The sequence below is a fragment of the Doryrhamphus excisus genome, chromosome 16 (genome assembly GCF_030265055.1).
Source record: "Doryrhamphus excisus isolate RoL2022-K1 chromosome 16, RoL_Dexc_1.0, whole genome shotgun sequence".
In the NCBI taxonomy this organism is placed as follows: Eukaryota; Metazoa; Chordata; class Actinopteri; order Syngnathiformes; family Syngnathidae; genus Doryrhamphus; species Doryrhamphus excisus.
Window position 1 is genome coordinate 15,887,246 of NC_080481.1, and position 27,426 is coordinate 15,914,671.

General features: G+C 41.4%; 3 protein-coding genes across 8 annotated transcripts in view; 2 read left to right on the plus strand and 1 right to left on the minus strand.

Moving 5' to 3' along the window:
• Nucleotides 1–202: 202 nt before the first annotated feature.
• On the plus strand, nucleotides 203–2,245 carry pqbp1 (polyglutamine binding protein 1). The gene is made up of 7 exons (XM_058051010.1): nucleotides 203–301; nucleotides 751–818; nucleotides 908–1,019; nucleotides 1,224–1,324; nucleotides 1,395–1,580; nucleotides 1,672–1,729; nucleotides 1,815–2,245. The coding sequence occupies exons 2-7, from the start codon at nucleotides 752–754 to the stop codon at nucleotides 1,963–1,965; spliced, it is 675 nt and encodes a 224-aa protein (XP_057906993.1). The 5' UTR covers nucleotides 203–301; nucleotide 751; the 3' UTR covers nucleotides 1,966–2,245.
• Nucleotides 2,246–2,372: 127 nt separating this feature from the next.
• Nucleotides 2,373–9,222, minus strand: gpkow (G patch domain and KOW motifs). Its single transcript, XM_058051001.1, has 11 exons — nucleotides 8,998–9,222; nucleotides 8,606–8,817; nucleotides 8,404–8,537; nucleotides 8,015–8,121; nucleotides 6,537–6,747; nucleotides 6,295–6,427; nucleotides 5,017–5,182; nucleotides 4,820–4,940; nucleotides 3,153–3,222; nucleotides 2,664–2,749; nucleotides 2,373–2,575 (listed from the first exon to the last, which is right to left on the minus strand). Exons 1-11 carry the CDS (start codon nucleotides 9,183–9,185, stop codon nucleotides 2,444–2,446), a joined length of 1,560 nt encoding a protein of 519 aa, XP_057906984.1. The 5' UTR covers nucleotides 9,186–9,222; the 3' UTR covers nucleotides 2,373–2,443.
• A 790-nt stretch (nucleotides 9,223–10,012) lies between these two features.
• LOC131104448 (membrane-associated guanylate kinase, WW and PDZ domain-containing protein 1) overlaps nucleotides 10,013–27,426 on the plus strand; it is a 52,243-nt gene continuing 34,829 nt past the window's right edge. For 2 of the 6 annotated variants that reach the window (XM_058051632.1, XM_058051633.1), the window contains exons 1-2: nucleotides 10,507–10,770; nucleotides 24,197–24,486. In XM_058051632.1, coding sequence (XP_057907615.1) covers nucleotides 10,688–10,770; nucleotides 24,197–24,486 — 373 coding nt within the window. In that variant the 5' untranslated portion in view covers nucleotides 10,507–10,687. Of the gene's footprint in view, nucleotides 10,291–10,506; nucleotides 10,771–24,196; nucleotides 24,487–27,426 lie in introns of those variants that run through there. The other 4 variants (XM_058051628.1, XM_058051631.1, XM_058051630.1 and 1 more) reach the window with 3 other exon arrangements.

Sequence of the window (27,426 nt, forward strand, 5' to 3'; positions counted from 1 at the left end):
GGGGCGATTTGACATGCCGCTTTGAAGATGCCATCTAGTGGTCTGGAGTATATAGCAATCATTCAAACTAGGGTCTCAAATAATATTTTAATGTTATATATGGTAATTTATATTTAATTGGAAAAAAATAACTTTGTTTAATTTGTGTGTGTGTGCGTGTCTTTTAAAGTTTTTTTTTAAATAACTAGAAAGTCATACCTCATGGAGCCATTGAAAGGCTACTACGTCATCAATGTGCGCAGCCTGTGCCGCTGCATCGTATCCGAAATTTCTGCACCAAAGAGGCGATTATCTTAATAAGGTGAAACTTCTTTATTATTCATTCATATCATTTTTGGTATTACAAATATTCACGCATTATTTGATGGAACTTTCAGCTACCAGCTTGAGGAAAGCTTCGACGTGAGCCCTCTGCCATTGTTGAATTCGTGTTTACCTCTCTGTTGTAGTACTGTTAAACTGAATTTGCAGTTTAGTAGTTTGCCTAATTGTTACTGTTTTCTTATTTGTTAAATTTGACAAATTAATCTGCAGTCAAAATGTGAGAACACAAACAGCTGAGATGAAATTAGTTCCGTTCACACACTTGTTTTAAATACTTGGCCTTTGGCGCACAATGTTATGATTATTGTTAGTTTTTGGGGCTTTTGATCAAACTATAACACTACCGGATGTGTCAAATAACACTTTAGTGAAATAACGTAAACATCTAAATTGTTAACATGCATAAATGTTTGCTCCCTGTTGCAGAATGCCTCTTCCTCCGGCATTACTGGCCCGCTTGGCCAAGAGAGGGATTGTGAAACCGTCAGAGCAAGGTTGGGAGGGGGAAAAAAAAACCCAGAAACGTCCCAGCCTGAATTCAGTTTTTTTAATTCTTGTGCCATATGACATTTTTTTTCTCCAGGGGCAGATGAAGAGATTATTGCTGAAGATTATGATGACAACAATGTAGATTATGAAGCCACCAGGATAGAAAATCTGCCACCCAACTGGTATAAAGTCTTTGACCCTGCTTGGTATGTGTACTTGATTCCAGCAATACACTGACATTGTTGACGTTTGATCATTTTTCCCTTCACAAAAATGTTACTTTTAGGATTTAAAAGTGGATAAACAGGTTAGGCAGACATCTTTAACTGTCAGACAGCGGACTATAGTTCAACTGCATTTTACAATAACAAATTGCAGGTGTAAATACACATTCTCTCTGTTCTCTGTAGTGGTCTTCCTTATTACTGGAATGTGGAGACAGATTTGGTAGCCTGGCTATCCCCAAATGACCCATCTGCTCAGATAACAAAAGCTGCAAAGAAACAAAAAGGTCAGGAAAAAAAAAATATTTAAGATTTTGGGAGTTCTTTTTCTTACCAATGTCTTGAATGGATGTTCAGCAGAGGGAGATGACAGAGGCGAGCGTCAATTTGAGAAGTCCGATAGAGAGCGGGACAGAGACAGAGAGCGGTACAGAGACAGAGACCGGGAGAGGGACCGAGATCGCGAGAGGGACGATAGAAGGGACCGAGACAGAAGGAAGCAAAGGCGAGAAGACACAGCACCTTATAATAAGGGCAAAAGAGGTAAAGATTTTTCCAGGTTTTCTTTATTTTTTTTTTAAGTGCCTGCCCTCTTTGCTTGCCTCTTACTTGCTTGTCTTCTATGCAATTCCAGGCAGAAAAGACGATGAACTGGATCCAATGGATCCAAGTGCATATTCTGATGCTCCAAAGTACAGTATCCCATGAATTCTCGCTCCTGTTGTCTCCGAGTGAATGTAATCCCAGTTGACCATAAACATTTTCTCTTTTTTACAGGGGCTCATGGTCAAGTGGTCTTCCCAAACGCAACGAAGCCAAGACAGGAGCCGATACCACAGCGGCTGGGCCTCTGTTCCAGCAGCGACCGTACCCCAGTCCAGGAGCTGTACTGCGGGCTAATGCTGCTAATCAAATTCCTAAAGAGTAACATCAAGTCCCGGCTGTACTTGGATGTCATTTTACTTTACTGGTAACTCATAAGTTCATAAGAACATTTGTCTGAGGTTTGTAATAAGCTCCAATTGTATCTGACCTTGCAATACCACTTTGTTCCTAAGGAGAGGGGCTAGTTGGTGTGGAATATGATGTGCTTGGATTAGAAACTAGACAAAAATATGTAAATATGTTTTGATATGATGTAAAGGAGTGGATACCTTGTCACTAGGATCATCATAGACATGGTATGCTAATAAATTCAAAAAGAACTTTGTGACTGAGTGTTTTCAAACCAATTGGTTTAACAACTGATGACATTATTTTCATTCAGTGCAACCACAAAGGAGAATGAGCCTGTTCCAAACAATTATTTTCTTGTAATGTATGCATGATTTTATTACAAACATTACAAAACAATATATTTTGGCATTGAAATAAAACACTTCAAGTGGGATAAAAACTACTTAAATTCAGCAGTGGTCTGCCGCGCCCAAATAGTGACAAATGCAGTCATAATCCAAAGTAAACACTTTCTTTTCGTATCTTTCAAGCTGAACCATTGCTTTGCACTTGTTCTTGTCCCGCTGCAGAATACGACCCACCTGTACACACATTTAGATATGAAGTTGAGGCACTGCATCATTAAAACACATTCAAATGGGTGGAAAATGAAGATGAGTCCTTGCTCACCTGTCCTCGGTGTTCACCAAGTACAACCATTATGGCATCATAATCTCCTTTTGGGACAATAGTTTCCAGCTTGTTCTGCTCCACATCTGTCACGGGACAAAAACATGCATTTAAATACACTAAGTAAAAATTAACATTAACTGTCAGTAAACACCATTTTTTAACCATCCTGTCCAGCATCATTTTAATGTATATACATTAATGTATACTCTATTCCAAATGGTATGACTAGTTGAAAAATTACAATAATTTACATGTTGCATTGTTGGATATTAAAGCGGTTCCAAGTAGTGCTTCAAAATAAAAATCTTTTGAATTTAAAATTGATTGCAAACGGCCATTATAGGAATATAGGCTGTTCATCAGCTGATCAAAAGCCAAAATCTTAGCAAAAATTTCTGTCATGTATTCACACTTTACCCTGGGGGGGGGGGCTGATTGTGTCATACAAAATACAAAGAAATACTATACGTTGATATATGCGCTCACCGTCTAACAGTCTTCCGTCTTCGGTTCGACAAATGCACGTATACGGGGTCAAGACATCCTCCACGCGCATCTGGAAGAAAATGATTGTACATGTCGATGATCATAATGCTAATATGTTAATACTCGTAGTAGCGGTTACTGGTCAGTAATGTAGAATGACGAAGTCTGAACAAAAATATAAAACTTTTGGTTGAAGACAGCTGGGATAGGTTCCAGCGACCCTCGTGAGGATAAGCGGTAGAAAATGAATGAATGGTTATGATTCAAACATTCTAGAAGTGAAGTCATTCATTCATTCATTTTCTACCGCTTTTTCCTCACGAGGGTGCTGGAGCCTATCCCAGCTGTCTTCAGGCGAGAGGCGGGGTACACCCTGGACTGGTGGCCAGCCAATCACAGGGCACATATAGACAAACAACCATTCACACTCACATTCATACCTATGGACAATTTGGAGTCTCCAATTAACCTAGCATGTTTTTTGGAATGTGGGAGGAAACCGGAGTACCCGGAGAAAACCCACGCATGCACGGGGAGAACATGCAAACTCCACACAGAGATGGCCGAGGGTGGAATTGAACCCTGGTCTCCTGGTGTTAGTGAGCATTTCCCCTTTGCGGAGCTAATCCATACACCTCATCGGTGTGTTGCAGACGCTGATTCGACAGCAGGATTATTGAACGGGTGTCAATGCTATCTTGGAGGTAAAGGTCTGGTTCGGTTTGCACGTGGTCTGTGATTGTGAGGCCGGTTGGATGTACTACCAAATTCTCGAAAATGACTTAGACAGTAAACCTCGGATATATCGGACTCGGATATATCGGAAATTCGCTCACGACGGACAGATAAAAAAGAACCGATTTTTCTGTAATGCATTTCCAATAAAAATTCATTGCATATATCGGATTTTTTATAACGGATTTCGCCTATTTCGGACAAAATCTCCAGTCCCGTTCCAATGCATTTCCATGAAATTTCCCTGGCATATATCGGATGGCCGCATCGTTATGCTAATCTTGTTGATGTCACTGGCTATTGTCTTTCTCCTGGCTCCAGATTTAGGACAAATATAAAAGTGAGTGACGTCAATAATACTAGCACAGCAGTGAATGAGATCTTAACCTCACTATTGGAAATAACGTAGGCCTGACGGGCGTAACAGGGCCTAGCTTAATTAACAATTTGTTATGCTCAGAGTCCAATAAAGTTAAATTCTCATTACCTTACGTCTCTTTTCATTGCCCAGTCCAGGTACATTGGAAACATAGTCAAGGAAGTGCCTTTTTATAACGGATAAAATCCGATTTACGCATATACCGGATATATAATCCGATATATGCGTAAAATGGACATTTTCCGGTATACGCATATAACGGATTTCGCTTATATCAGACAAAACCAGTGGGAACAATTGAATCCGATATATCCGAGGTTTACTGTAGTAGTGAAATGAACATTCAGAGACCCAGCTATAATGCAAGGTGGATGGATTATATTGGCAAAAGAGAAGTGCTCAGCAACACAGATCAGACATATTTGTGAACAATGTTTGCAAGAAACAGGCCTTTTGTGTACATAAAAAAAATCCCATCTTTGAGTACAACTCATGAAAGATGGGAGCGTTTCATTTTAGTGTGAAACTGGAGCTGATCATTTCATATCCATACCTTTGAGTTGTAGTACCGGCCACCTTTGAAAGCTTTGTCTATAAAACGAACTTTCAAGTCTCGCTGTAGCCAAGAGGGCGGAGCCTTAGCCGGCTTTGCTTCTTTCTCTGGAGGCTTCTCACTGGACAAACATCAAATATGCTTCATTAAAAAGAGGAAGAGAAAACAATGTTGTGTATGCGTTCAAGGCCTCATACCGGTCTTTACTTGATTCTCTGTGTTTCCTTTTCCTGTTATCTTTGTCTCCGTCTCTCTCTGAAGACTTGTGTTTCACGTTGTCTATGTGTCGCCGTTCTTTTTCCTCCTGTTGGCGTCGCTCGTTGTCCTCTTTTACCTTCTGTTTATGTGCTCTACTCAGACGACCTGTTGGACAACCGTTACCATACCGTGTCAGTTGGATATTACAGGTCAGGGCTCTACGTTAAAAACAAAAATGACTTGCCCATGGGGAATTCTTAAGGTGAGAACTACTTGCCCGAACTTGCCCCATGTAAAATGAAAAGACCGCCATAATGATATCATCTAATTTTTGTGGCATCACGTGAGAATCTCAAATAAAGATGAAATGATTATCATTTCTTGTGGTTGTTTTCCTACATAGATCATGACGTTGCATGGAAATCTGCATTGTCAAGAGACTTCTAGGCACTTTTATAAGTTGTGCACCACAATGAAACATTACTGAATAGACACATTTGTGTACTAGTAAAGTGTTTTTAATCCTGAAAAAAAAATGCTCAACGGTCAAACAATAATTTGTGAAGCAAAGGTGAGAAAAATACACAGAGAAATGGAAGCGCTAGATTTTGTAGCTTGTGCAAAATCATCACTTGGTATTGGATCTAATCGGCGGTGTTTCATTGTGAACGCTTCAAATTGTCACAGCAATGTGATTCACTCACCTGTGCTATCATTTAATTTGCTGCCGCTAATAAAATACTTGTTTAGGAGGCACCGTTTCATCACTTTTTGCTGTTTTCCTTCACAAGTTGTTGAAGAATTAGACCATGTTGGCAGGGACGCCATGATAGATGTTTTCGTAGTCAAACGATCGCTGATTGGTTGATCGCGAACAAGAACGGGTGTGGGTAAAACGCGGACTGTGGACCGCGGTCTAAATAAACGATTCTGATTGGTCCATTTCAAGATTTGCAAGGATTGGTTTGCAAATTACCACCGGAATTACCGACGGGAATATCACTGATTGGATTTACTTGCCTGAATTTTGTTTTAAATTGCCCCGGGCCATCGGTACATCGTTATTGTCAAGCCCTGCAGATGTTGTATTTTTATACAATTGACGCTTGTTAATATAACTGCCCCACATATAGTAATAAAATTGTCATTAAATTTATTATTAGAAATACGCGATGATGTAGCTGGTAAATTGCACCATTATTTTACGTTATAAATAAAATAGCTAAACATTTTTATTGCTGCGCCATCTAACCAAAATCCTACATTGTCCCACTTACTTAGGTCTTTGCTGTATCTGTCATATTCCTTTTGTCTAACCAGTTTAACAGCATACTGGTGGACGGACACCACATCACCGCCGATGGCCATCTTCACCAAAACACGGGCGTTGTCTGTGTCCAAAGCTTCGATCTGCGGCAAAGTTAAACCAGAGGGCAGAAAAGGTAAAAATGGGTGGTTGTGTGGTTTCTTCCTTCGTTTTCAACTCTCATAATCAACATGGAAGCAAACACTCCTTTACCTTTCCATAACGCTCTTTATGCGCCCCTGACTCCACCAGCACGCAACCTCCACGACCTAACACGAGCGGCTCCTCTTCCTCCTTGTCACGCACCTCGCCCGGTTTGGGCGGACGCCGAGTTTTGCTGGGCTCCAGATCCCGTATTGCTGAGCGATCCGCGCCGAGACCCAAACCTATAACCCGGGGCTTGTATTCATATGGCTTCACATCTCTACGACAGGAAAAGTGTAAAAAGACACATTCATTACTGTTGGATACAACAGGATGGGACAGCATTTTTATCATAATTCAATTACCCGCCCCCGCCACAAACACATGGGTGGTGACATATGTCACCTGTAGTCATTCATTTTCAATGGAACCTGCGTGATAGGGCGATTATTGCATTGATTATTGAGTCTCTGTCCAGCCAATCATGTTTAATTTTATGCTTGTGTACGTCATTGTGCACACGCTGGCTTGTGAATTGCGATGCGACCCCAGAAAGATGAAATTGTTTTTTATATTTCAAGGCTGTTACCCAGATAACAACAAATCGGCGGGAGTTTTATTGACAGACCGATGAGCGGACAGGATGTTCGGTTCGCGCAGGTAAACATACTAGCTAAGTTTACATTAATTTACACAGATATTTATGTAAATTTACCTTCAATATTAGCAAGATCCACTATTAGTATTCAATCATTCATTTTCTACCACTTTTCCTCACGAGGGTCGCGGGGGGTGCTGGAGCCCATCCCAGCCGTCCTCGGGCGAGAGGCGGGGCACATCCCGGACCGGTCGCCAGCCAATCACAGGGCACACACAGACAAACAACCACTCACACTCACATTCATACCAACGGACAATTTGGAGTGGCCAATTAACCTAGCATGTTTTTGGAATGTGGGAGGAAACCGGAGTACCCGGAGAAAACCCACGCATGCACGGGGAGAACATGCAAACTCCACACAGAGATGGCCGAGGGTGGGGATTGAATCCCGGTCTCCTAGCTGTGAGGTCTGCACGCTAACCACGAGACCGCCGTGCCGCCAGTATTCTATCAACTCCATTTTTTCTCCTCTGAACTACATTGACACACCAAAATTCCGTCCATATCTGGTAAATTTATACACATATAGACGTATAAGGTAATGTAACCATATGGTGATTTCTTTACGACCGTAACAATAATTATCATCATTGCAGTACATTCAGAGAGTGAAGATTGCTTTTATCAATTTCTTAAATTTCAATAAATTCATTGCTGCAGCCCTACATTAAGAGTACTGCAGTATATGTGACATTCAGACTCCTGAATGGATGATCTTAAACACAGCACTCCTCCCACTCATTCTCCACGACTGCACTACCCCCTCACTTAACATTACGACCCCTTTTAAGCACCGGACGTTAATTTTTCTAGTAAATTTTACAGAAGACAGCATTAATTTAACTTCTAATCAAGGTACGTCAGAACCAGAGAGGTGATTACTTACTGTTTAAAGGTGCGCCCTATGCCTTCCCCTTTTTTCCAGCCCATCCCCTTCAGCATAGCGAGTCCGTAGCCTTCGACGGGAACTTTCTTGTAATCATCTTCTGTGGACTGTAATATATGCACAGACAAACAACTGTAAAAGTCAGCATTCAATGAAAGTTAAGTGCACTTCTTGTTCTATCAACTGATTGAATTATGCACCAACCAGCCACAAAATTAGGTACACCTGTACAATCCAATTAACCAGAGAGGTATTCACTTGACAATAATGTGTTGGGTAAAACTATTAGAAATGCCTCTTACTGCAGTGTGATACAGTGCAGTGCAAAGTATGACAATAAGAGCAATATTTTCTGTTTGCTGATATTTTTTATAACATATTTTACTTACAGGTTCAGGCCGTAGTTCCACATTTATATGGTCCCCATCCTCAAAGCCATCAGGCACCTTGTTCTGTGCCAACAACGGAATGGTGAGGTGAAGAGTAGCCTCCGACTGCATCTCTTCAAGCTTCCTCCTCGAATCTTCAAAATAGTAAACATAATGTAGGGACATGATCACCTCCAAATGTCATGTTAAAGTACACACACACCTTCAATGAGCTCTTTGACAGCCTGAGCCTCGACTGAGTTATTCGTTTCATTTGAGTCTTGGGTCTTGTCTCCGCTTCCATGGCCATTTAATTGAATCGGTCCGGTTTTGCTTCCACTTTCATCGTCCTGGTCTTCTTGGTGAGGTAGGCGCCAGCGGTTCTTCAGGATCAGAGGGATGATGCGTTCCTTTGGCGCTTCAGATGGTTTTGTGCTACATAACAGAAGAATTAGCAAGACATGCGTTACCGCTGTTTTTCAAGCAACACATTAGATTTTACACATACTGACTAGAAACAATACATTAATACTAAATCAGAACTGACGTAAAATCCACGTTGACTCGAGTAGTACTCAAACAAAAACATGGTTAGCATTAGCACACGAAGCCTACCTCTGTAATTCATTTCTGGATATCCCGGTTAAATAATCTTTCTCTTCGTCCTGAGTATCGACGTCGCCAGTCGAAGGTTTAAACTTGCTTAACGTTTTGGCAAAACCAAAAGAAACCGAGGTGGTCTTCTTCTCTCCTCGGACCTCAGAAGATGAGGGGGAACGCGTACCATCTCCGTACGACGCCATTGTTATCTGGTGACGTCAGAAAAGAGAACTGCATCATGGTAGTTGTAGTTTTTTGTAGTTTCTTAAACTAGCACAGTTCACTTCTCATGGTTAACCATTCATAACTATTTCCATTTATGAAATTCAAGTTGTAGGACTAATTTTGAACAATAAATAAGCCCACGTGTATTACAAATTAAAAGATCGGTTTATTTTAAGTAGTATGTGATGCTTTAATTTAATTTAATTTATTTTGTGAAATTTATTTATTAAGTTTTTATTTTTATTTATTATTTTATTTTAATTTATTAAGTGAAACAAAATGAATAAACATGTTACGTTGCCCCTGTGGCCATCAGTCTTTCGAGATAAACAGATAAACAAACAAAAATAAATACTGTCTATGCAATCAGAGAAAAAATTGAGGTTATGACATGGAAATAAAATAACATATTTTTAAAAAATAGTTATAATTTGTCCACACCATTACTGATGAACAATCAGCACACACTCGCACACACATATACTGCATATTAGTAACTTTAAAATAGTCTAAATATACCAATATTTATTGGCTACGTTCTTTAAGTAATTACAGTGAATAAATAAAAGTGTTTTTATGCTAATCATGTTCCTCGGTATTGTTCGTTGCTTTTCATGACTTACATAATTCAGTTGTTTTCGCCTTTAATTGTTTGTGTTAGGAGTGATGCTGCTGCAGGTGGGCTACTGCACGAGACAAAAGGGGCGGTGCTTTTAACTCCTTATTCCCTCCCTTCCGCCCCTCAACTTCCCTTTGACCTTCTTATTTGCCTTGTCTTTGTGTGTGTGTGTGTGTGTTTTTTTTTTGTCCACTAAATCTCCTCTAAGAAACACCATCCAGAGTGTCTACATCTACAGATTAGCTCCTCCACGTTATCTAACCTCTAACAATGGACGCTGCGTGTCCTGAACGCACCACGCCTGCAGTTCAATGACACCTCTACTACTCGGTTAAATCGATTGTGAAGACATTTACCTTTCAGTTTCTTTTTTTTTTCTTTTTTATTAAAACAACGACCGGTTTAAAATGTAGCCCTGTGGACCTGCCAGAGGAAACAATATAAAGGATAAAGCGAGCATGGAGGTAAGGATTTCTTCAAATGAAAGTGTACTACATGACGGCTCAGAAGTTAAAAAGAGCATGTCGGCCATTTATCCATAGATATTTATAAGCAGCTTGCCAGATTGTATGAGTGTGTGCGTGTGTGAGCATGTCAATGCGCACCCCTCCTCCTCCGTCCGTCTCTCTCTCTCTTTCTCTCTCTCTCTCTCTATCTCTCTCTCGCCAACATCTCTGAGAGATTCACTAGTGTCCAAATATCCCGTCAGCCTGTGCATCCTCTGACTTTCTCTGAGATACGGTGGCACTCATCCCTGCAGACTGCACGCTGCTTCCTGTCACTCAATAGACCGATTCTTTTAAAGGGGAACCACTATAAATAAATATTGATAAAACACAGGATTAAACGTCCACCGGGTCAATGTATATAGACGCGTTCAAACGGATCCTCTTTGAAAGGCTGAACTGCTTGAAAAGAATGTGTGTGTGTCAGCGCCAAGGCAGGTCAGTACACCCCTTCTGTTGTGTGTGGTGTGTGTAATCTAAACCATCTAAACCATGTGCATGCGTTGAATGGGTAAACATACCTGAAGTCGTGGGGTGGGTGTGAGTGGGCTTGTCATGGTGGATGGATTGCTGATGGCGGAGAAGAGTCACGTGGGGTGATGAGAAGTTGTGTCACGGCAGGTGATGCACATGTCAAAAGTTGGTTTGCTGGCTTTTTTTGTTGTTGTTGTTGAAGTAAATAAATCAATTGTTGCATTTCCTGTTTGGGGGGGGTGTACACAAATGCCTCAAGGTGTGTGTGTTTTTTTTGTTTGTTTTTTTTTTGCTTTTATTTAGGGTGTGTCCCTGTATTGATGGATGAGTATGCATGGCCCTGACTTTACAGCGCTCTTTTGCTCTTTCGTAGCAGTCAAGGTTGCTGTGATGAATTTGTCAAGAAGAGCAATATGTGAGTTTTTATACCAAAAACCTGCTTTTGTCTTCGATACACAAGTTTGTATCATCGCGCAGTGCATGTTTTTTTAATGCATGTAAACACGGAGCATGACTGTGCTCTCAATGCCAAAAAAAAGAGAGGAGGTTGAAAACGAGGTGTACTTATCCTACGTCGTAGTAATGCACCCGGGAGTTGTTGATTGTCTAATTATGTACCTCCTATGTCTTTCAGCCTTATGCATATTCATGCTGCTGTTTTTAAGGTGAGGCAAAAAACAGGGTGTTTGCACATATGTGTGTGTGTGTGTGTGTGCAAGGCAGTTTACCCTTGATAGGGCAGGGCTACGCAGGCACATTCTCCCATCTGTGATCTAAACCTTTGCTCCCAGCCACTGCATTTACATTCTACACTTGTAGTCTGCTCTATTCTTAGTCCCCCGAACACTTCATAAAACCACAACAGCAACATTCCTTTGCTCGTCTCCGAAAAAACACCCATAAGGTGAGATTCAATTTGGATTAGATTGTTAAATGGTTTGCATCTGACCGAGTGAATAAATACATCAATAAGAAATCGATGATACCGATGTGGAGTTAGAATTTACACACGGCCGTATTTGAACTGTCAAGACGGCCATGAATCCATGTATCCTTGATTCAGATGACAAGATGGAATCAATATCAGGTGGTGAGACAGGCAGCATGGAGGAGGCAAGGGGTCACCTTCAGCCATCCCTTCTGAATCAGCACTATCTGGTTTACACTTGTAAGAAGTCCATGTGTAGGTCACAAAAGTTTAACATCATGAAATGGTCATGATTTGTCAACTCAACTTGTGTTTTTTTTTTCCTTGTTAATAACTTCATATAATATACAGTAAACCTCGGATATATCGGACTCGGATATATCGGAAATTCGCTCACAACGGACAGATAAAAAAGAACCGATTTTTCTGTAATGCATTTCCAATAAAAATTCATTGCATATATCGGATTTTTTATAACGGATTTCGCCTATTTGGGACAAAATCTCCAGTCCCGTTCCAATGCATTTCCATTAAATTTCCCTCGCATATATCGGATGGCCGCATCGTGGCGCTCCGATTCGCCGAATCGTGACAATCACCGCTATACGACGTCATTTGCAGCGTTTGCAGCGTTGCCTGCGCGTCCAGGTACATTGGAAACATAGTCAAGGAAGTGCCTTTTTATAACGGATAAAATCCGATTTACGCATATACCGGATATAAATCCGATATATGCGTAAAACGGACATTTTCCGGTATCCGCATATAACGGATTTCGCTTATATCGGACAAAACCAGTGGGAACAATTGAATCCGATATATCCGAGGTTTACTGTATAAGCAATTATTTACAGAAGGTAACCACACCTTTTTTTTTTTAAATGTGTTGATTCCACAATGACTGACTCTCAGTTGCTTAATTAAACTGCCCGTGCTTCCCGATGAGAGCTCATTTCTGGTCACACTGTGTGGCATAATGCGTCATGGCAGACTGAGTGAGAGGACCTGTTGTCTCAGCGGTATTCCTCACAAGAGTGGGATGTACACAGCACAACAGCATTGACCTTGATCCTTAAATATCAAGTGTCCCCTAAGGGAGCATCACACTGACCCTGTTCTCATGTCACGTGCGTGACTTTGCTCAAGGAGTCACGTATACTGTACCTGCTCAAGGAGCAACCTGTCTTAGTCAAATTAATACCACCAGATAATACTTTTTCATGTGAGCTGCTACAATAACATTATTACTGTAGCTTGGTTAATATGCAAGTCAGTTTCGTAAATAAAACACTCCTGGCTTTAGCGTCAAAATAAGTGTTTCCTATTGATGTCTGTTGTTAGCTAGCTCATATTAAGTTGTTTTCTTGTACTAGAAAAAGTGCACTCACTAAATGTACTGAGAAAAAAGGTCAGTAAGGATAATTCATAATGCCGCCTACGGAGAACATACTAACTCCTTATTTCTAAAATCACAAATACTTCAACTTGCTGATATAGTTCATCTTCAAACAGCTAAAATAATGCATAAGGCTAAAAATAACCAATTAGCTAAAAATGTCATCCAATACTTCGCTACAAGAGAGGAGAAATATGATCTCAGGGAAGAAGTACATTTGAAACACTTCTATGCTAGGACTACGTTATGCTAGCCATAGCATTTCAGTATGTGGAATCAAACTATGGAATGGATTGAGTAAGGAAATCAAACAATGCACAACGATGAGCCAATTCAAGAAACAATACAAGCAGTTGATGTTTGCTAAATACAAGGATGAAGAGTCTTGAACCAGTCATGATGTGCTATATATATCACTATATTGACACGCACTATGGTACCCATTATGGCATTGGATGCTCATATCACCTCCTACTTCGGTACGGGGTACATTATTAAAATAAAATAAAAAAAAAACTTAAACTGTATTATGGAAAGCAGGAAGTGAACAAATGTAACAGTTACTGATTGTAAAAGTACCAGATGGAGGGGTAGGATTTAATAAGCTTTGCTTCTTCCTACTCCTTTTGGACATGTGGAACTGGGAACTGATTATGTGATGCATTCAATTGTAATCTGATGCATGTTCAAATGAAATAAAACCATTACCATTACCATAGAATGCATAGAAAACGGAAAGAAATACATGTTCATGTTTCACATAAAGATTGTGAATGATGGTTAAAATTGCCCAAAAGTGCAGTTCCCCTTTAAATTCTTAAAGGATCAAAAGTTTTTTTTTGTTGCCATCATTACATTTGTCCAAACATTTTGTTGTATCAGATATAAAAATCAACAACAAACTGTTTCCTGTGAGTTTACATGACAAATAATACTATTTACTAATAATACTTTAATAATTTCTTCCCATGGGCGGCACGGTGGTCTAGGGGTTAGCGCACAGACCTCACAGCTAGGAGACCAGGGTTCAATTACACCCTCGGGCATCTCTGTGTGGAGTTTGCATGTTCTCCCCGTGCATGCGTGGGTTTTCTCCGGGTACTCCGGTTTCCTCCCACATTCCAAAAACATGCTAGGTTAATTGGCGACTCCAAATTGTCCATAGGTATGAATGTGAGTGTGAATGGTTGTTTGTCTATATGTGCCCTGTGATTGGCTGGCGACCAGTCCAGGGTGTACCCCGCCTCACGCCCAAAGACAGCTGGGATAGGCTCCAGCACCCCCCGCGACCCTCGTGAGGAAAAAGCGGTAGAAAATGAATGAATGAATTTATTCCCATGAACAAAGGATATTTCAGCATTTTAGTCTAATAAAAACTGAACCAGGACATGTTTAGAGTTTTGGCCCTAAGTCTGGGAAATGTTCTCATTTTAGAAAAATTCTGAATACTTCAAGTGTCCATGTACAGTGTGCAAATAACTCACCGGCTTAGATTTTAGACTGGCGTGCAGAGGACGGCACTTTTTTTCATTCCATGTATTCTTATCAGCTTTTGCCTGTACTGAGATGGTATTGAGTGTGTAAGCACGCTCCCATGTTTCCCCATGTCGCTCTGTATGCGAGGAGATATGTTGTGTATGTTTTTTAAGCCACGGGCATTTAATCTTTTATTTTTAAATCGGTCACTGCTGTTCATTTTGTGCGTGGCACTCGTGTGCCCTAGATTTGGAAGTGAGTGAGCAGGACGGAGCTTTAGTTCACCCCGTGTGGCTTTCTCAGTTTGGTGGGAATATTGCAAAGGGAGAGGTCAGGTACGCAGATGCCCTAAACGATGGCCGAGTCAGGTGTGAGGATGTACTGTCCGTCGCTCTATTAGTAGTTCAGATGATCTTAAGGTCACTGCTTATTTAAGATGCTTTACTTGGATGACCTCCAATGTCAGCCATGGGAGGATGCCGTGGGAAGAAGCAGTGTGTTTCACTTCATGTCACAGTGAAAGAGACGTAAAAACTGGTTGAATGGTGTGGTACTTCCTGATTCCTACTTTCCATTCTGTTCTATCCTCATAAACACAATGGGCTCTAATTTCTTAAGTTCTGTCAACAACAACAGCAGCGACAATACTTACGATGTCCGCTCTTATTGGGATGGCTGTGTCTTCCAGCACAAGACGTGTGCTCCAGTCCTCAGGTAAAAAAATGCTGATGGCAAACGAGCCTCTTATTGAGCGAAATTGAGAGTTAGGTATCCACTTTTCTGTCTGTGAATGATGTTGTGGCGAGGTGTCTAGTTACTTAGTTAATATAGATGCTAATATTAATGTGTTATAATGCACAGAAAAAGGAAAAAAATATGTGTTCATGTATGGGCAAAATTCTCCAAAAAGTGCAGTTCTCCTTTTAAAGGGACCGTATTATGCTTTTTCACTTGTCTGACCTGTAAATGTACAGTAAACCTCGGATATATCGGACTCGGATATATCGGAAATTCGCTCACAACGGACAGATAAAAAAGAACCGATTTTTCTGTAATGCATTTCCAATAAAAATTCATTGCATATATCGGATTTTTTATAACGGATTTCGCCTATTTCGGACAAAATCTCCAGTCCCGTTCCAATGCATTTCCATTAAATTTCCCTGGCATATATCGGATGGCCGCATCGTGGCGCTCCGATTCGCCGAATCGTGACAGGCCGCTATACGACGTCATTTGCAGCGTTTGCAGCGTTGCCTGCGCGTCCAGGTACATTGGAAACATAGTCAAGGAAGTGCCTTTTTATAACGGATAAAATCTGATTTACGCATATACCGGATATAAATCCGAAACATATGCGTAAAACGGACATTTTCCGGTATACGCATATAACGGATTTCGCTTATATCGGACAAAACCAGTGGGAACAATTGAATCTGATATATCCGAGGTTTACTGTAGTTAAAATGTAGTATTCCTGTATTAAACAATGCCAAAGTTTCTCATAAAGAGGTTTGTGCATTTGGAAGTGAGCCCTGAAAAAAGTTTGGAATGGCTCAGATTCAGAGGGCGTGGTAAAACTGCCCCCTTTGTGATGTCACAGAGGAGTGGCCTTCCTTATATGGTCGTGGCTATAAGCCAGATAAGCTCTCTCCCCTCCCCCAAGTCATGGAGCAAAAAAAGCTCTTCTCTGTGTAGCATTATAGAGTGTGCATACAGGGAGCGGGGTTGCTATTTGACGTTTCCCACCACAATTAGTGGCTCGACCTGGGTTTTTTTTTAAACACTGCCAGTCCAGCAAAACACATTATACGTTACCAATGTTGTAGAAAACCTAACGCTAAAATGCTAAAGCTACTTACATTAAAAAAAGACAGTTTTCGCGGGAAATACAGGTGAATAGGTGCAGATTCTGGAAGAACTAGAAATCTTTCTGTACTTGTTATTGTGTGTAGCTGCTCTATAGGAGTTCACAACTCGAAAAAATGAGCATAATAGGTCCCCTTTAAAATCCAACCGTGCAAAAAATGTAATTCTCGCAATCGTTCAACTGGTCTTAAAGTTTTGAGCAGGTTCACCAATATTAGAAACGGCAATAGCCGGTAATCTAAGGTCGCCATAGCAACAACAGAGCTCCTGTTCTCCAGTCAGTTACCTCTTCTCCCTATAGATGCCAGATGTGCTAACGAGCGGTGCCTACACATACACAATAGTGATAAACAGACGGCTATTTTTACTGCTAAGTGTGCCTGCGTACTGTATACAGTAGATTAAAAAAATATTGCAACTAAGAAAAAAAAAATAAATCCCCATCCTTTAATTTTCTATACCGCTTATCCTCACTAGGGTCGCGGGGGTACGATGGAGCCTATCCCAGCTGTCTTTCACAATAGGCTGGGTACACCATAGACTGGTACAACAAAATATAAATAAATTACAAGCCAGTTATTGTGTTGAATCAGTTTGTGGTTTCAGCTCTGTTGTGTTACGCGAGCAGTGCACCGAATGACTTGCATTATTTTGGCTCGCTTTGTCTTCCGCCTATTAGATAATGTTTTATGTTTCTAACAATATGTTATTGTTTTATGTATTCATTTGCATGTAATTGCTTTCATGATGACTCAGTGAATATGTCAATTATCCAGATGCGTGTTCCCTTTCAATGAGGATGCACTTAAATGTGTACTGATGACGGTTTTTACTGTGTGTACCTTTTGAATGTGCAGTAACCGTGGTCCGGAATAATTATGTAAGCATTGCTCATACTGACTTTGGTCTGGCTTATTCAGACATGTTGGGTTGGTCGTTGGTCGTGAGTGCACCCATCCAGAGAGACAAAAAGGTCTGTTTTTTGTTTAACAAACATGTACTGTGTACATATATTTATACTGTTATTCTGTATATTTTGTATTTTTCATTCTTTTTTTAATAGATGTGTCTGCACCTACTATACCAAAACAAATTCCCAGTATGTGTTTGATCATACCTGTCATTCATTCATTCATTCATTCATTTTCTACCGCTTTTCCTCACGAGGGTCGCGGGGGTGCTGGAGCCTATCCCAGCTGTCTTCGGGCATAAGACGGGGTACACCCTGGACTGGTCGCCAGCCAATCACAGGGCACATATAGACAAACAACCATTCACACTCACATTCATACCTATGGACAATTTGGAGTCGCCAATTAACCTAGCATGTTTTTGGAATGTGGGAGGAAACCGGAGTACCCGGAGAAAACCCACACATGCACGGGGAGAACATGCAAACTCCACACAGAGATGGCCGAGGGTGGAATTGAACCCTGGTCTCCTAGCTGTGAGGTCTGCGTGAATATATAATGACATAATTTCTAAATATTCTATTATCATTATCATAACCATTCATTAATTTTCTACCGCTTAGCCTCATGAGGGTGGTTGGGGGTGCTGGAGCCTATCCCAGCTGTCTTCAGGCTGGTGGCCAGCCAATCACAGGGCACATATAGACAAACAACCATTCACACTCACATTCATACCTATGGACAATTTGGAATCTCCAATTAACCTAGCATGTTTTTGGAATGTGGGAGGAAACCGGAGTACCCGGAGAAAACCCACGCATGCACGGGGAGAACATGCAAACTCCACACAGAGATGCCCGAGGGTGGGATTGAACCCTGGTCTCCTAGCTGTGAGGTCTGCGCACTAACCCCTAGACCTCATACCTGTCAATAAACCCTTTTCTGATTCTGATTCTGGTTCTGATTCTGGTCACATTCGAGCTGTCAATATTTGCCAAAATTCCCATTTAAGAAAGATACGATTTTGCTATTGGTATTTGCCTTGAACTTCAAAAGAAAGGGCATAAAATATCAAATAAGCTTACATAAATTCATCGAGCATTCTAGCTTAGCTAACTGAACACTCATTTCATTATCGTAGAAAACATTTAGAGCGGAAGCACAATACCGACAACAGCGTGGCCCATCCCAGCCAAACAAACAACACAGGGAGCACATATTTATTCCATCAACATACGCTCCTCATATTAGGCTGAATCTAGACTTATATTGACCGCTGATGTCAAAAGCCGCTTGTGTTGCAAGTTTTATGGAAACAGTCGAACAGACACTGTTTTGCGGTCAAAGGCGATTGTGTCAGAGCGCTATCAACAAGAAGAGGCGGCTCTGATTGGGATGCTGGGCATGCTATGTGGATAGACAGGAGTGTGGGGGAAATCGCTGAAACTGACAGGCTTTGCTAGGCAACCTCACTCGTGTCATTGATGCAAGAGGAGCATCACAATATGTTGAGCTGATAAAAAATTTTGAGGATTGTCTTCCAAGTGCGGGAGATGTTTTCATGTCATGGATTCAATGTGATTCATTGTGACAAAGTATTTTGTACACTAGCGTAACAATCCAGCAATAGGTACATATTATTATGCTAATTCCCATCCCTCTGTATTGAATTGTGGACTCCTATAGAGCAGCTACACACAATAATCCTCATTCATTCATTTTCTACCGCTTTTTCCTCACGAGGGTCGCGGGGGTGCTGGAGCCTATCCCAGCTGTCTTTGGGCGAGAGGCAGGGTTCACCCTGGACTGGTCGCCAGCCAATCACAGGGCACATATGTATAGACAAACAACCATTCACACTCACATTCATACCTATGGACAATTTGGATTCGCTGATTAACCTAGCATGTTTTTGGAATGTGGGAAGAAACCGGAGTACCCGGAGAAAACCCACGCATGCAAGGGGAGAACATGCAAACTCCACACAGAGGGTGGAATCGAACCCCGGTCTCCCAGCTGTGAGGTCTGTGCACACACAATAATAATAATAATACATTTATTTACCTCAGAGAGGTAAGGGGGGGGCAAGGTTATGGATGGACTTGTAGGTGAACAGAAGACGATTAATGGAGCGCAGATGGAAGTAAGCTGATCTACAATAAATCACATAGAAAGCTTTCTAGATCTTCCAGAATCTGCACCTACTCCAGCAGTATTTCCATGGATTTCTAAAAAAACGGTCTGTTTATTTCTTAATTTATTCCTCCAGGCACACTTATCTTGTCCAGCTTGGACCCAGACGCACCCGTATAAGGAAGTCTGGCTCACTGTGACATCAAACGATCTGAAACCGAGCGTTCAGAGCCATCGTAAACTTCTTCCAGGGCTCACTTCCAAATGAGTAAAACCTCATTGTCTGAATTTTTGGCATCATTTAACACGAGAATACAACATTATAACTACATTTATATGTCAGAAAAGTGGAAAAAGCACAATAGGTGTAAACCTTTAAATCTAAGTGGACATGCTTTACTACTGAATGCTATTGATTGCACCTCTAAGCATATGCAAATTAGACATCAGTATTCTCCTGTATAAATCTATAAAGTCAATACTGTAAATTAAAAATGTATGATTAGGCCTTCAAGTGGCAGACATTTTTGAGCATTGGGGCTACAATTCATTCAGCTGTTGTTTTTCAGAATGGTGTTGGATTGTTGGATTGTTGGATGAGCAATAGGCCAGCGGGGGCAAAAAAAAAAAGAAGTCCTTTTTCAAACAATAATGTGTGACACAGCTGTTATCCTCTGTACTAGTATCGCCTTGAGCCGTCTCTTTGAATAGACAGAAAAAAATATATATATTTCCAAGAATAGATTCCACAGGATGTGCATTTTGGCACTGACTGATTGTTGTGGTCTGAAATTTCACTGTGGCGCGTTTGGAAGGGTCTCAAACCGCAGGGACCCCGGAGCAGGATACTGGCAGAGAGGAAGTCAGTGAAACGGGATATGTATTGGTCAGCTCTTTCTTAACCTGAAGGTTACATCTGTGCTACATTGTTTCTCTGTGCTTTCTCTTCCTCTTCAAAATGGGCTGACTCGTCTCGGGCTGTTTGTTTTTGAGGTGTCGTATCGGGTTTGTTTTGTTACATGCACCCTCTTCCTTCCCACCTCTTGAAATCCCAAGTTTGCATATTTCACACTTTGCAATGGCAAGGTTTTGATTTGGACTATAAATTAGTCGCGCATTCAGCTTCAAGCGCACCAATAGTGTGTCAAGCAAAGTGATGTCATGCCGTACACCTTGCTGTTTCTGCGCATTCAGCTTCAAACGCGCCAATAGTGTGTCAAGCAAAGTGATGTCACGCCGTACACCTTGCTGTTTCTGCGCATTCAGCTTCAAGCCCACCAATAGTGTGTCAAGCAAAGTGATGTCATGCCGTACACCTTGCTGTTTCTGCGCATTCAGCTTCAAACGCGCCAATAGTGTGTCAAGCAAAGTGATGTCATGCCGTACACCTTGCTGTTTCTGCGCATTCAGCTTCAAGCCCACCAATAGTGTGTCAAGCAAAGTGATGTCATGCCGTACACCTTGCTGTGTCTGCGCATTCAGCTTCAAGCGCACCAATAGTGTGTCAAGCAAAGTGATGTCATGCCGTACACCTTGCTGTTTCTGCGCATCCAGCTTCAAGCGCGCCAATAGTGTGTCAAGCAAAGTGATGTCATGCCTTACACCTTGCTGTGTCTGCGCATTCAGCTTCAAGCGCACCAATAGTGTGTCAAGCAAAGTGATGTCATGCCGTACACCTTGCTGTTTTTGCACATTCAGCTTCAAGCGCACCAATAGTGTGTCAAGCAAAGTGATGTCACGCCGTACACCTTGCTGTTTCTGCGCATCCAGCTTCAAGCGCGCCAATAGTGTGTCAAGCAAAGTGATGTCATGCCTTACACCTTGCTGTGTCTGCGCATTCAGCTTCAAGCGCACCAATAGTGTGTCAAGCAAAGTGATGTCATGCCGTACACCTTGCTGTTTCGGTGCGGTATGGAGTGAAGAGGTCTCACTCTGTACCACCTACTATAGATCTGATAAAAAGTAATGAGAATAAATCTACATTATTACCCCAAACTTTGGACTTACAGGAACATCGCTACTGTATTCATCTCATGGCATTGAAACAGGAGTTCAGAACATTTAGAGAGCTTACAGTAATGACACTTCCAGTATTTCAGATATCTTCCCACTACTGATGGCATCCTAGCCCTTTGTGTATTACCCCACTGTGGAGAGATGTTGCCAGGGTGTGTGTCAGCGTCGGGATGAGTGTGGACTGACAAGCTGTGGCTCGTTAAAGTCGCCATCACACACGAGGTCAAGACAACAGCAACTGTTCATGCAACCCTGTGTGGTGTGTGTATTTGGAAAATACCAAGTGCTAATTAGTTGTTTTATTTTTAGCATTTAATAATTACTAGCCATTGCGTGGATGTTTAGAGAAGTCTTTGGGATACATTTTGGAAAAACATCATGCCCATGGGAATGATTCATATGGGATTAATGCATGGAGTGCAATGTTTTGTGGGTGGGTGGATGGCTGGCTAGCTTTAGGGAAGCAGGTCGCCAATGTTGTTGCAGTAGCTCTCAGGCTCTGGATGAATTGATAAGCATAATTACAAGTTGAAATGCGCCACTGTAAACTGTGCAACTTGTTTCACGTTTGTCTATTCTAATTCTGCCATTACCTTTGAGCAAATTGACTGAAAAGTGACATGTGTAGTTTGCTTTTTTGGGGGGGTAACCTTCTCTATTTTCCAAGGTCTGACTCATGTTGCCCAAGCCAAAAACCCGCAAGGTCAAACAGTAACATCCAGTGCCAACCCCAGGCTGAGTGGCGCCTGTCGCTCTGACCTCTGCACTTCTTTTTCTCTCCTCTCGTGTTACGGTGACGAGAGAGAGACAAGACAGACGATGTATCTGTTTTTTTGGTTTAACTCAGCTTCCTGTCTTCAGTCTCCCCCAACCAACTGGGAACCTAAATATCTTAAATGGGGCAGAGAGAGAAATCTCTGTCACTTCTGCCCATCAAGTAGAAACGATAAGCCGTATCATGTCCTTCTGTTACTCCTCTATGGAGCCTTATTCAGCATTTAGCTCCAGAGGGCCCTGGGGTGCCACTGCTCAGGCTTATCTTGGCAAAAAAAAAAAAACAGCGGCCTTGGTTATTCTTCTTATTTCCGAGGGTCATCAGAGTCTCACATTTGCTTAAAAGGATTGGAATGTGGTCAAGTGATGTATAATAGCTAATCCCTTAGCTAAGACAGAAGTGGAATTATGTTAATAAGTGAAGCAACTTTTTTTACGCTATTTACCAAAACCAGGGGTCTCAAACTCAATTTACTTGGGGGGCCACTGGAGCTAGGGTCTGGGAGAGGCTGGGCCGCATCAGGTTTTCCAAAAAAAAAAAAAAAAAACACATTTATTAAAAACAGAAAAATTAATAAACTTTGCTTTTGTTACCATTTTCTACAAGAAAAGCTTTGATAAAACATTCCACTTAATTTTTTTTCTACATAAAATAAGATGAAAAATAAATAAACAAATCAAGAATAAAGAAAATCAATCAATCAGTAATAAATAAATAAATATTATAATAATAATAAAACAGCAAATAATAAAAACTTAAGAAAGCACATATAGTTGGTGGGTAGACAAATTATTTTTTTCAGATTAAAATGAACAAAGCATTATTAGAGCCCTGTAGACATGACAAAACACGACTATAGTCACATTTATACTCTTTTTATTTACAACATATTGCGCAACTGCAGGGTCTTGAGACACATGCTAACTCGCAAACTAGAGAGCTAGCGACCTAAACGGTAGCCTTCAAGTAATTTCCTCTAAACCTAAATAGCCAAAAACTTACCACTTCCACACGGATAGGGAGGATAACTAACAGTTATTTAACTTTTAACATGAACATTAATCAAACGTAATAATTTTTTCTGGGTACATGATACCATACAGCGTCCATATCAAACTTGCGCGGGCCGCACTAACATTAAACTTTCATATCAAGGCGGGGGCCTCAAACTAGTGTCCTGCGGGCCACATTTGGCCCGCGGGCCACGTGTTTGAGACCCCTGACCAAAACAGTCATTTGGAATGAATTGTGTGTGCACAGGTGAAGCTGATCTTGATCAATTTTAGCCCATCTAGAAAATCCTCTAGCTTCATATGCTAATTTTATCCTTTAAACACATTTTCCCACCAAGTCATTGGTTTCTATGCTTTATTGTGCACTGGGTGTCACCCTTTCTTGTGTGTCAAGGTGACACAGGGGTATCGTCTGCTGTCTCCAGACAACACCGGTGTCACATCATTGTCGGCTTAAAGAAATCCTGTTTACTCCTGATACTGTTTAGTATTTTATTTGCCTCTCACCTTCGTTGTAAGAAAAAGACGAAAAACATGTTTTGCAAGACTCCGAGCATTGCAGATTATCTTGATTATCAAAGTGACTAAAACATTTATGGTCAGCTTTTTTTTCCCCATGTGACCAGATATGTGTATGAATGTGCACTAACTGCTGTGTGTTTACATGTAAACACAACATCAGCCTGTACTACACACGAGGCAAAGAGTCCATGTGTGGTAAACAACCAGTCACTGTAATGGTGTTTGGGTTAAAAACACATTCATTGCCGTTAGAGATTCAACATCATCAACTAATCAACTTGCATCATCTTCGCCCTTTTTTTTTTCACACCTTCCGATCATCTTCAAGCTCGGTTTCCTGTTTCTTTGCAGCTCGTTTGCCATGTCTAAGGTGGCGGTAAAGAAGCAGCACTGGCGTTCCAAGATGCAGGACACCTTTGTACCGTTGACAGGCTCATCCGGCGAGCTTGGCGTCGCCATTGGTGGAGGAGCAGACTATGGAGAGTTTCCTTTTGTCACCGCCGCCCCCGGGGATGGACTCACGGTGGGTGATATCATCCTGGAGATTGGTGGAACACCTGTACTGGGCATGACTTTAGGAGATGTACGCGGTGTCCTCAACTCTTGCCCCCATCCTGTCCGCATCAAAACAGTATCACCAGGTATGACTCAGCAAACGGTCAAGTCAGGCTTTTGTTCGAGCCAAAAGTATACTGACAGTCAATAGAAACTTTGAGGTAGAAATTTATGTGTATTTTTACGTCTTGGAGGGTTGTAATTCTATCTTATGGATTTATGTTGACTTAGTGCTCGGGTAGTTGAGATCATGATGAGTTGCACATGGGTTGGTGGACCAAATACACAATATTCAGTGGGTATAATTTGGCATAATGGTTTTGGAGGCCTGTATAAAAGCCCCAAAAAGGCCAGCATTGTTAGTCCAGTGAACGGCATCACGAGACTTCTACTCCCAACCCATAATCAGAAACCTGTAAGAACGGCACAACACGACAATAGACCGCATCGCATCCAGGGCGAGAGATTGACAACTTTGATTGATATGATTGATATGAGGAAAATCTACTTAAAGTTTACATTGACTGTCAGTGTATAATACAGATTACTGCATTTCTCTGTTTTCTAGCAATGCATTTAGGCTGGATTTACACTACATGTGATCCAGATTGGTTTGTTGTTTCTCATGTATCCCTGTTTGGGATGAACATCATGCTAGTATGACCATAAATAATCAGATTATCAATAAAAAAATTGGAGAAAAATCAAAATTAGGCTTGGATGTGCATAGAGCATTAAATATGGGAACAGTTGAATACAGTAGGTCTAGGCCAGGGGTCTCAAACTCAATTTACCCGGGGGCCACCGGAGCTAAAAAAAACGCATTTATTAAAAACAGAAAAATGTACAAACTTTTTCAATGCTTTGGTTCCAATTTTCTACAATAAAAGCTCTGATAAAACATTCCACTGTTCTCAAATATCTTAATTTTTATTTTTCTGCACAAAATAAGACAAATCAAGAATAAAGAAAATCAATCAATTAGTAATAAATAAATATAATAATAATAATAAAACAGGAAATAATGAAAACTTAAGAAACCACATATAGTTGGTGGGTAGACAAATCATTTTTTTCAGATTAAAATGAACAAAGCATTATTACAGCCCTGTAGACATGACAAAACACGACTATAGTCACATTTATACTCTTTTTATTTACAACATATTGCGCAACTGCAGGGTCTTGAGACACATGCTAACTCGCAAACTAGAGAGCTAGCGACCTAAACAGTAGCCTTCAAGTTATTTCCTTTAAACTTAAATAGCCAACAACTTACCACTTCCACATCGATAGGGAGGATAACTATTAACACTTATTTAACCTTTAACATGAACATTAATCAAACGTAATAATTTTTTCTGGGTACATGATACCATACAGCATCCATATCAAACTTGCGCGGGCCGCACTGACATTAAACTTTCATATCAAGGCGGGGGTCTCAAACTAGTGTCCGGCGGGCCACATTTGGCCCGCGGGCTGCATGTTTGAGACCCATGGTCCAGGCCAAACTAAACGGTAAGATATTGTCACCTCTGTTTCTGTGATGTACGGTAGTTGTTTACCTGCATTCAAGGTGTGTGCATGCATGTTATTTTAGGTGTTGATAGAACGTCAGCACAGCGGTATTAGCAGTAGCGCCGCCAGGAATTCTGGGCCACATGAAAAACAATCACATTAGACGGCCACTCCCCATGCGGCTGTTACTACCACATCTATTTGACTAACCCCCCCACGTCACCCCCTGAATGTATCTCAATTTCCCATGGTAGATGTCATGTTGTGGCAGCAATTCCCCACAATTCCCCCCCGACTTCTCAATGAATTGATCGTTATCGCCATCGCTAGGATAGATAGTCCAACTTAATCAACTATGGATGATAAATCAGAATCGGGCATGAGAAGCCTGCAGTGTAAATCCAGCCTGAGTTTTTCAATGCCCTGTCCTGCTATTGAAGCTTTACTTACTTCCTGTTGTTTGTCTTTCGCTTCATTGCACTTGCTTCATAAGACTACACTCTGGTGTCCAATCTGTCATTCATAATAATGTTGCTCAAAACACCACAGATCCCCTTTTCAATCACCTCCACTTTGACTCTCACAAAAGCAAATTTGCTGCCCGTAGCATTCTTACGTTGATCTGCACTCGTCAATTCAGTACGTCAAGGCGATCTCGGCGGCGTGTGGGTAGGAGGTCAGAATTTAATGACACATGACAAGCGTGTCGCCATATAGTTGTCCGTCAATCTGCCGGGGACCTTGACGCTAAAAACACGGGGCACAGGTAACGGATGTCTTGGTTGGTTCAGTAGCAGAGTAATATGTGAGTCGTGTGTCACCTGACCACGAATCCCCATGGCCTTGCCTCCTTGATTGATAGCTGATTTGGCCAAGGGAGTGTAACTGGGGACCTTTGCTCCCCCGCCTGGTGAATCCATATCATTTCTGAAGCCTTCCTCTTCAGAATGACTGCATGTTGCCTTGACAGTGATAGATGAGCTGATGCACCAGGTCACTGTACAACGCCTCTTTTTCCTTACGTGTCAACGCTTTCTGTTCAAGCCTTGAAATACTCAACGTAGTATGACAACACACGACAACGCTTTCCACATCATGGAGCAAATAGCACTTATGTTAATACTAATTGACCTGAGCTTCCACAAGGGAATTCCGAATAACATTTCTTAACAACCCATAATTATTTGCCTGAGTCAATTTGTTGTATGGGCTGCACGGTGGTTGAGTGGTTAGCGCACAGACCTCACAGCTAGGAGACCAGGGTTCAATTCCACCCATGGCCATCTCTGTGTGGGTTTTCTCCGGGTACTCCGGTTTCCTCCCACATTCCAAAAACATGCTAGGTTAATTGGCGACTCCAAATTGTCCATAGGTATGAATGTGAGTGTGAATGGTTGTTTGTCTATATGTGCCCTGTGATTGGCTGGCGACCAGTCCAGGGTGTACCCCGCCTCTCGCCCCAAGACAGCTGGGATAGGCTCCAGGATAAGCGGTAAATGGTGAAA

Coding starts and splice junctions, on each gene's coding strand:
- pqbp1 (XM_058051010.1), top strand. CDS start 752: ATGCCTCTTCCTCCGGCATTACTGGCCCGCTTGGCCAAGAGAGGGATT. Junction 819..907: donor TGTGAAACCGTCAGAGCAAG/GTTGGGAGGGGG, acceptor TTTTTTCTCCAG/GGGCAGATGAAGAGATTATT. Junction 1,730..1,814: donor GCATATTCTGATGCTCCAAA/GTACAGTATCCC, acceptor TCTTTTTTACAG/GGGCTCATGGTCAAGTGGTC.
- gpkow (XM_058051001.1), bottom strand. CDS start 9,185: ATGGCGTCGTACGGAGATGGTACGCGTTCCCCCTCATCTTCTGAGGTC. Junction 8,122..8,403: donor TGGAACTACGGCCTGAACCT/GTAAGTAAAATA, acceptor CATATATTACAG/TCCACAGAAGATGATTACAA. Junction 4,941..5,016: donor AGAGAATCAAGTAAAGACCG/GTATGAGGCCTT, acceptor ATGTTTGTCCAG/TGAGAAGCCTCCAGAGAAAG.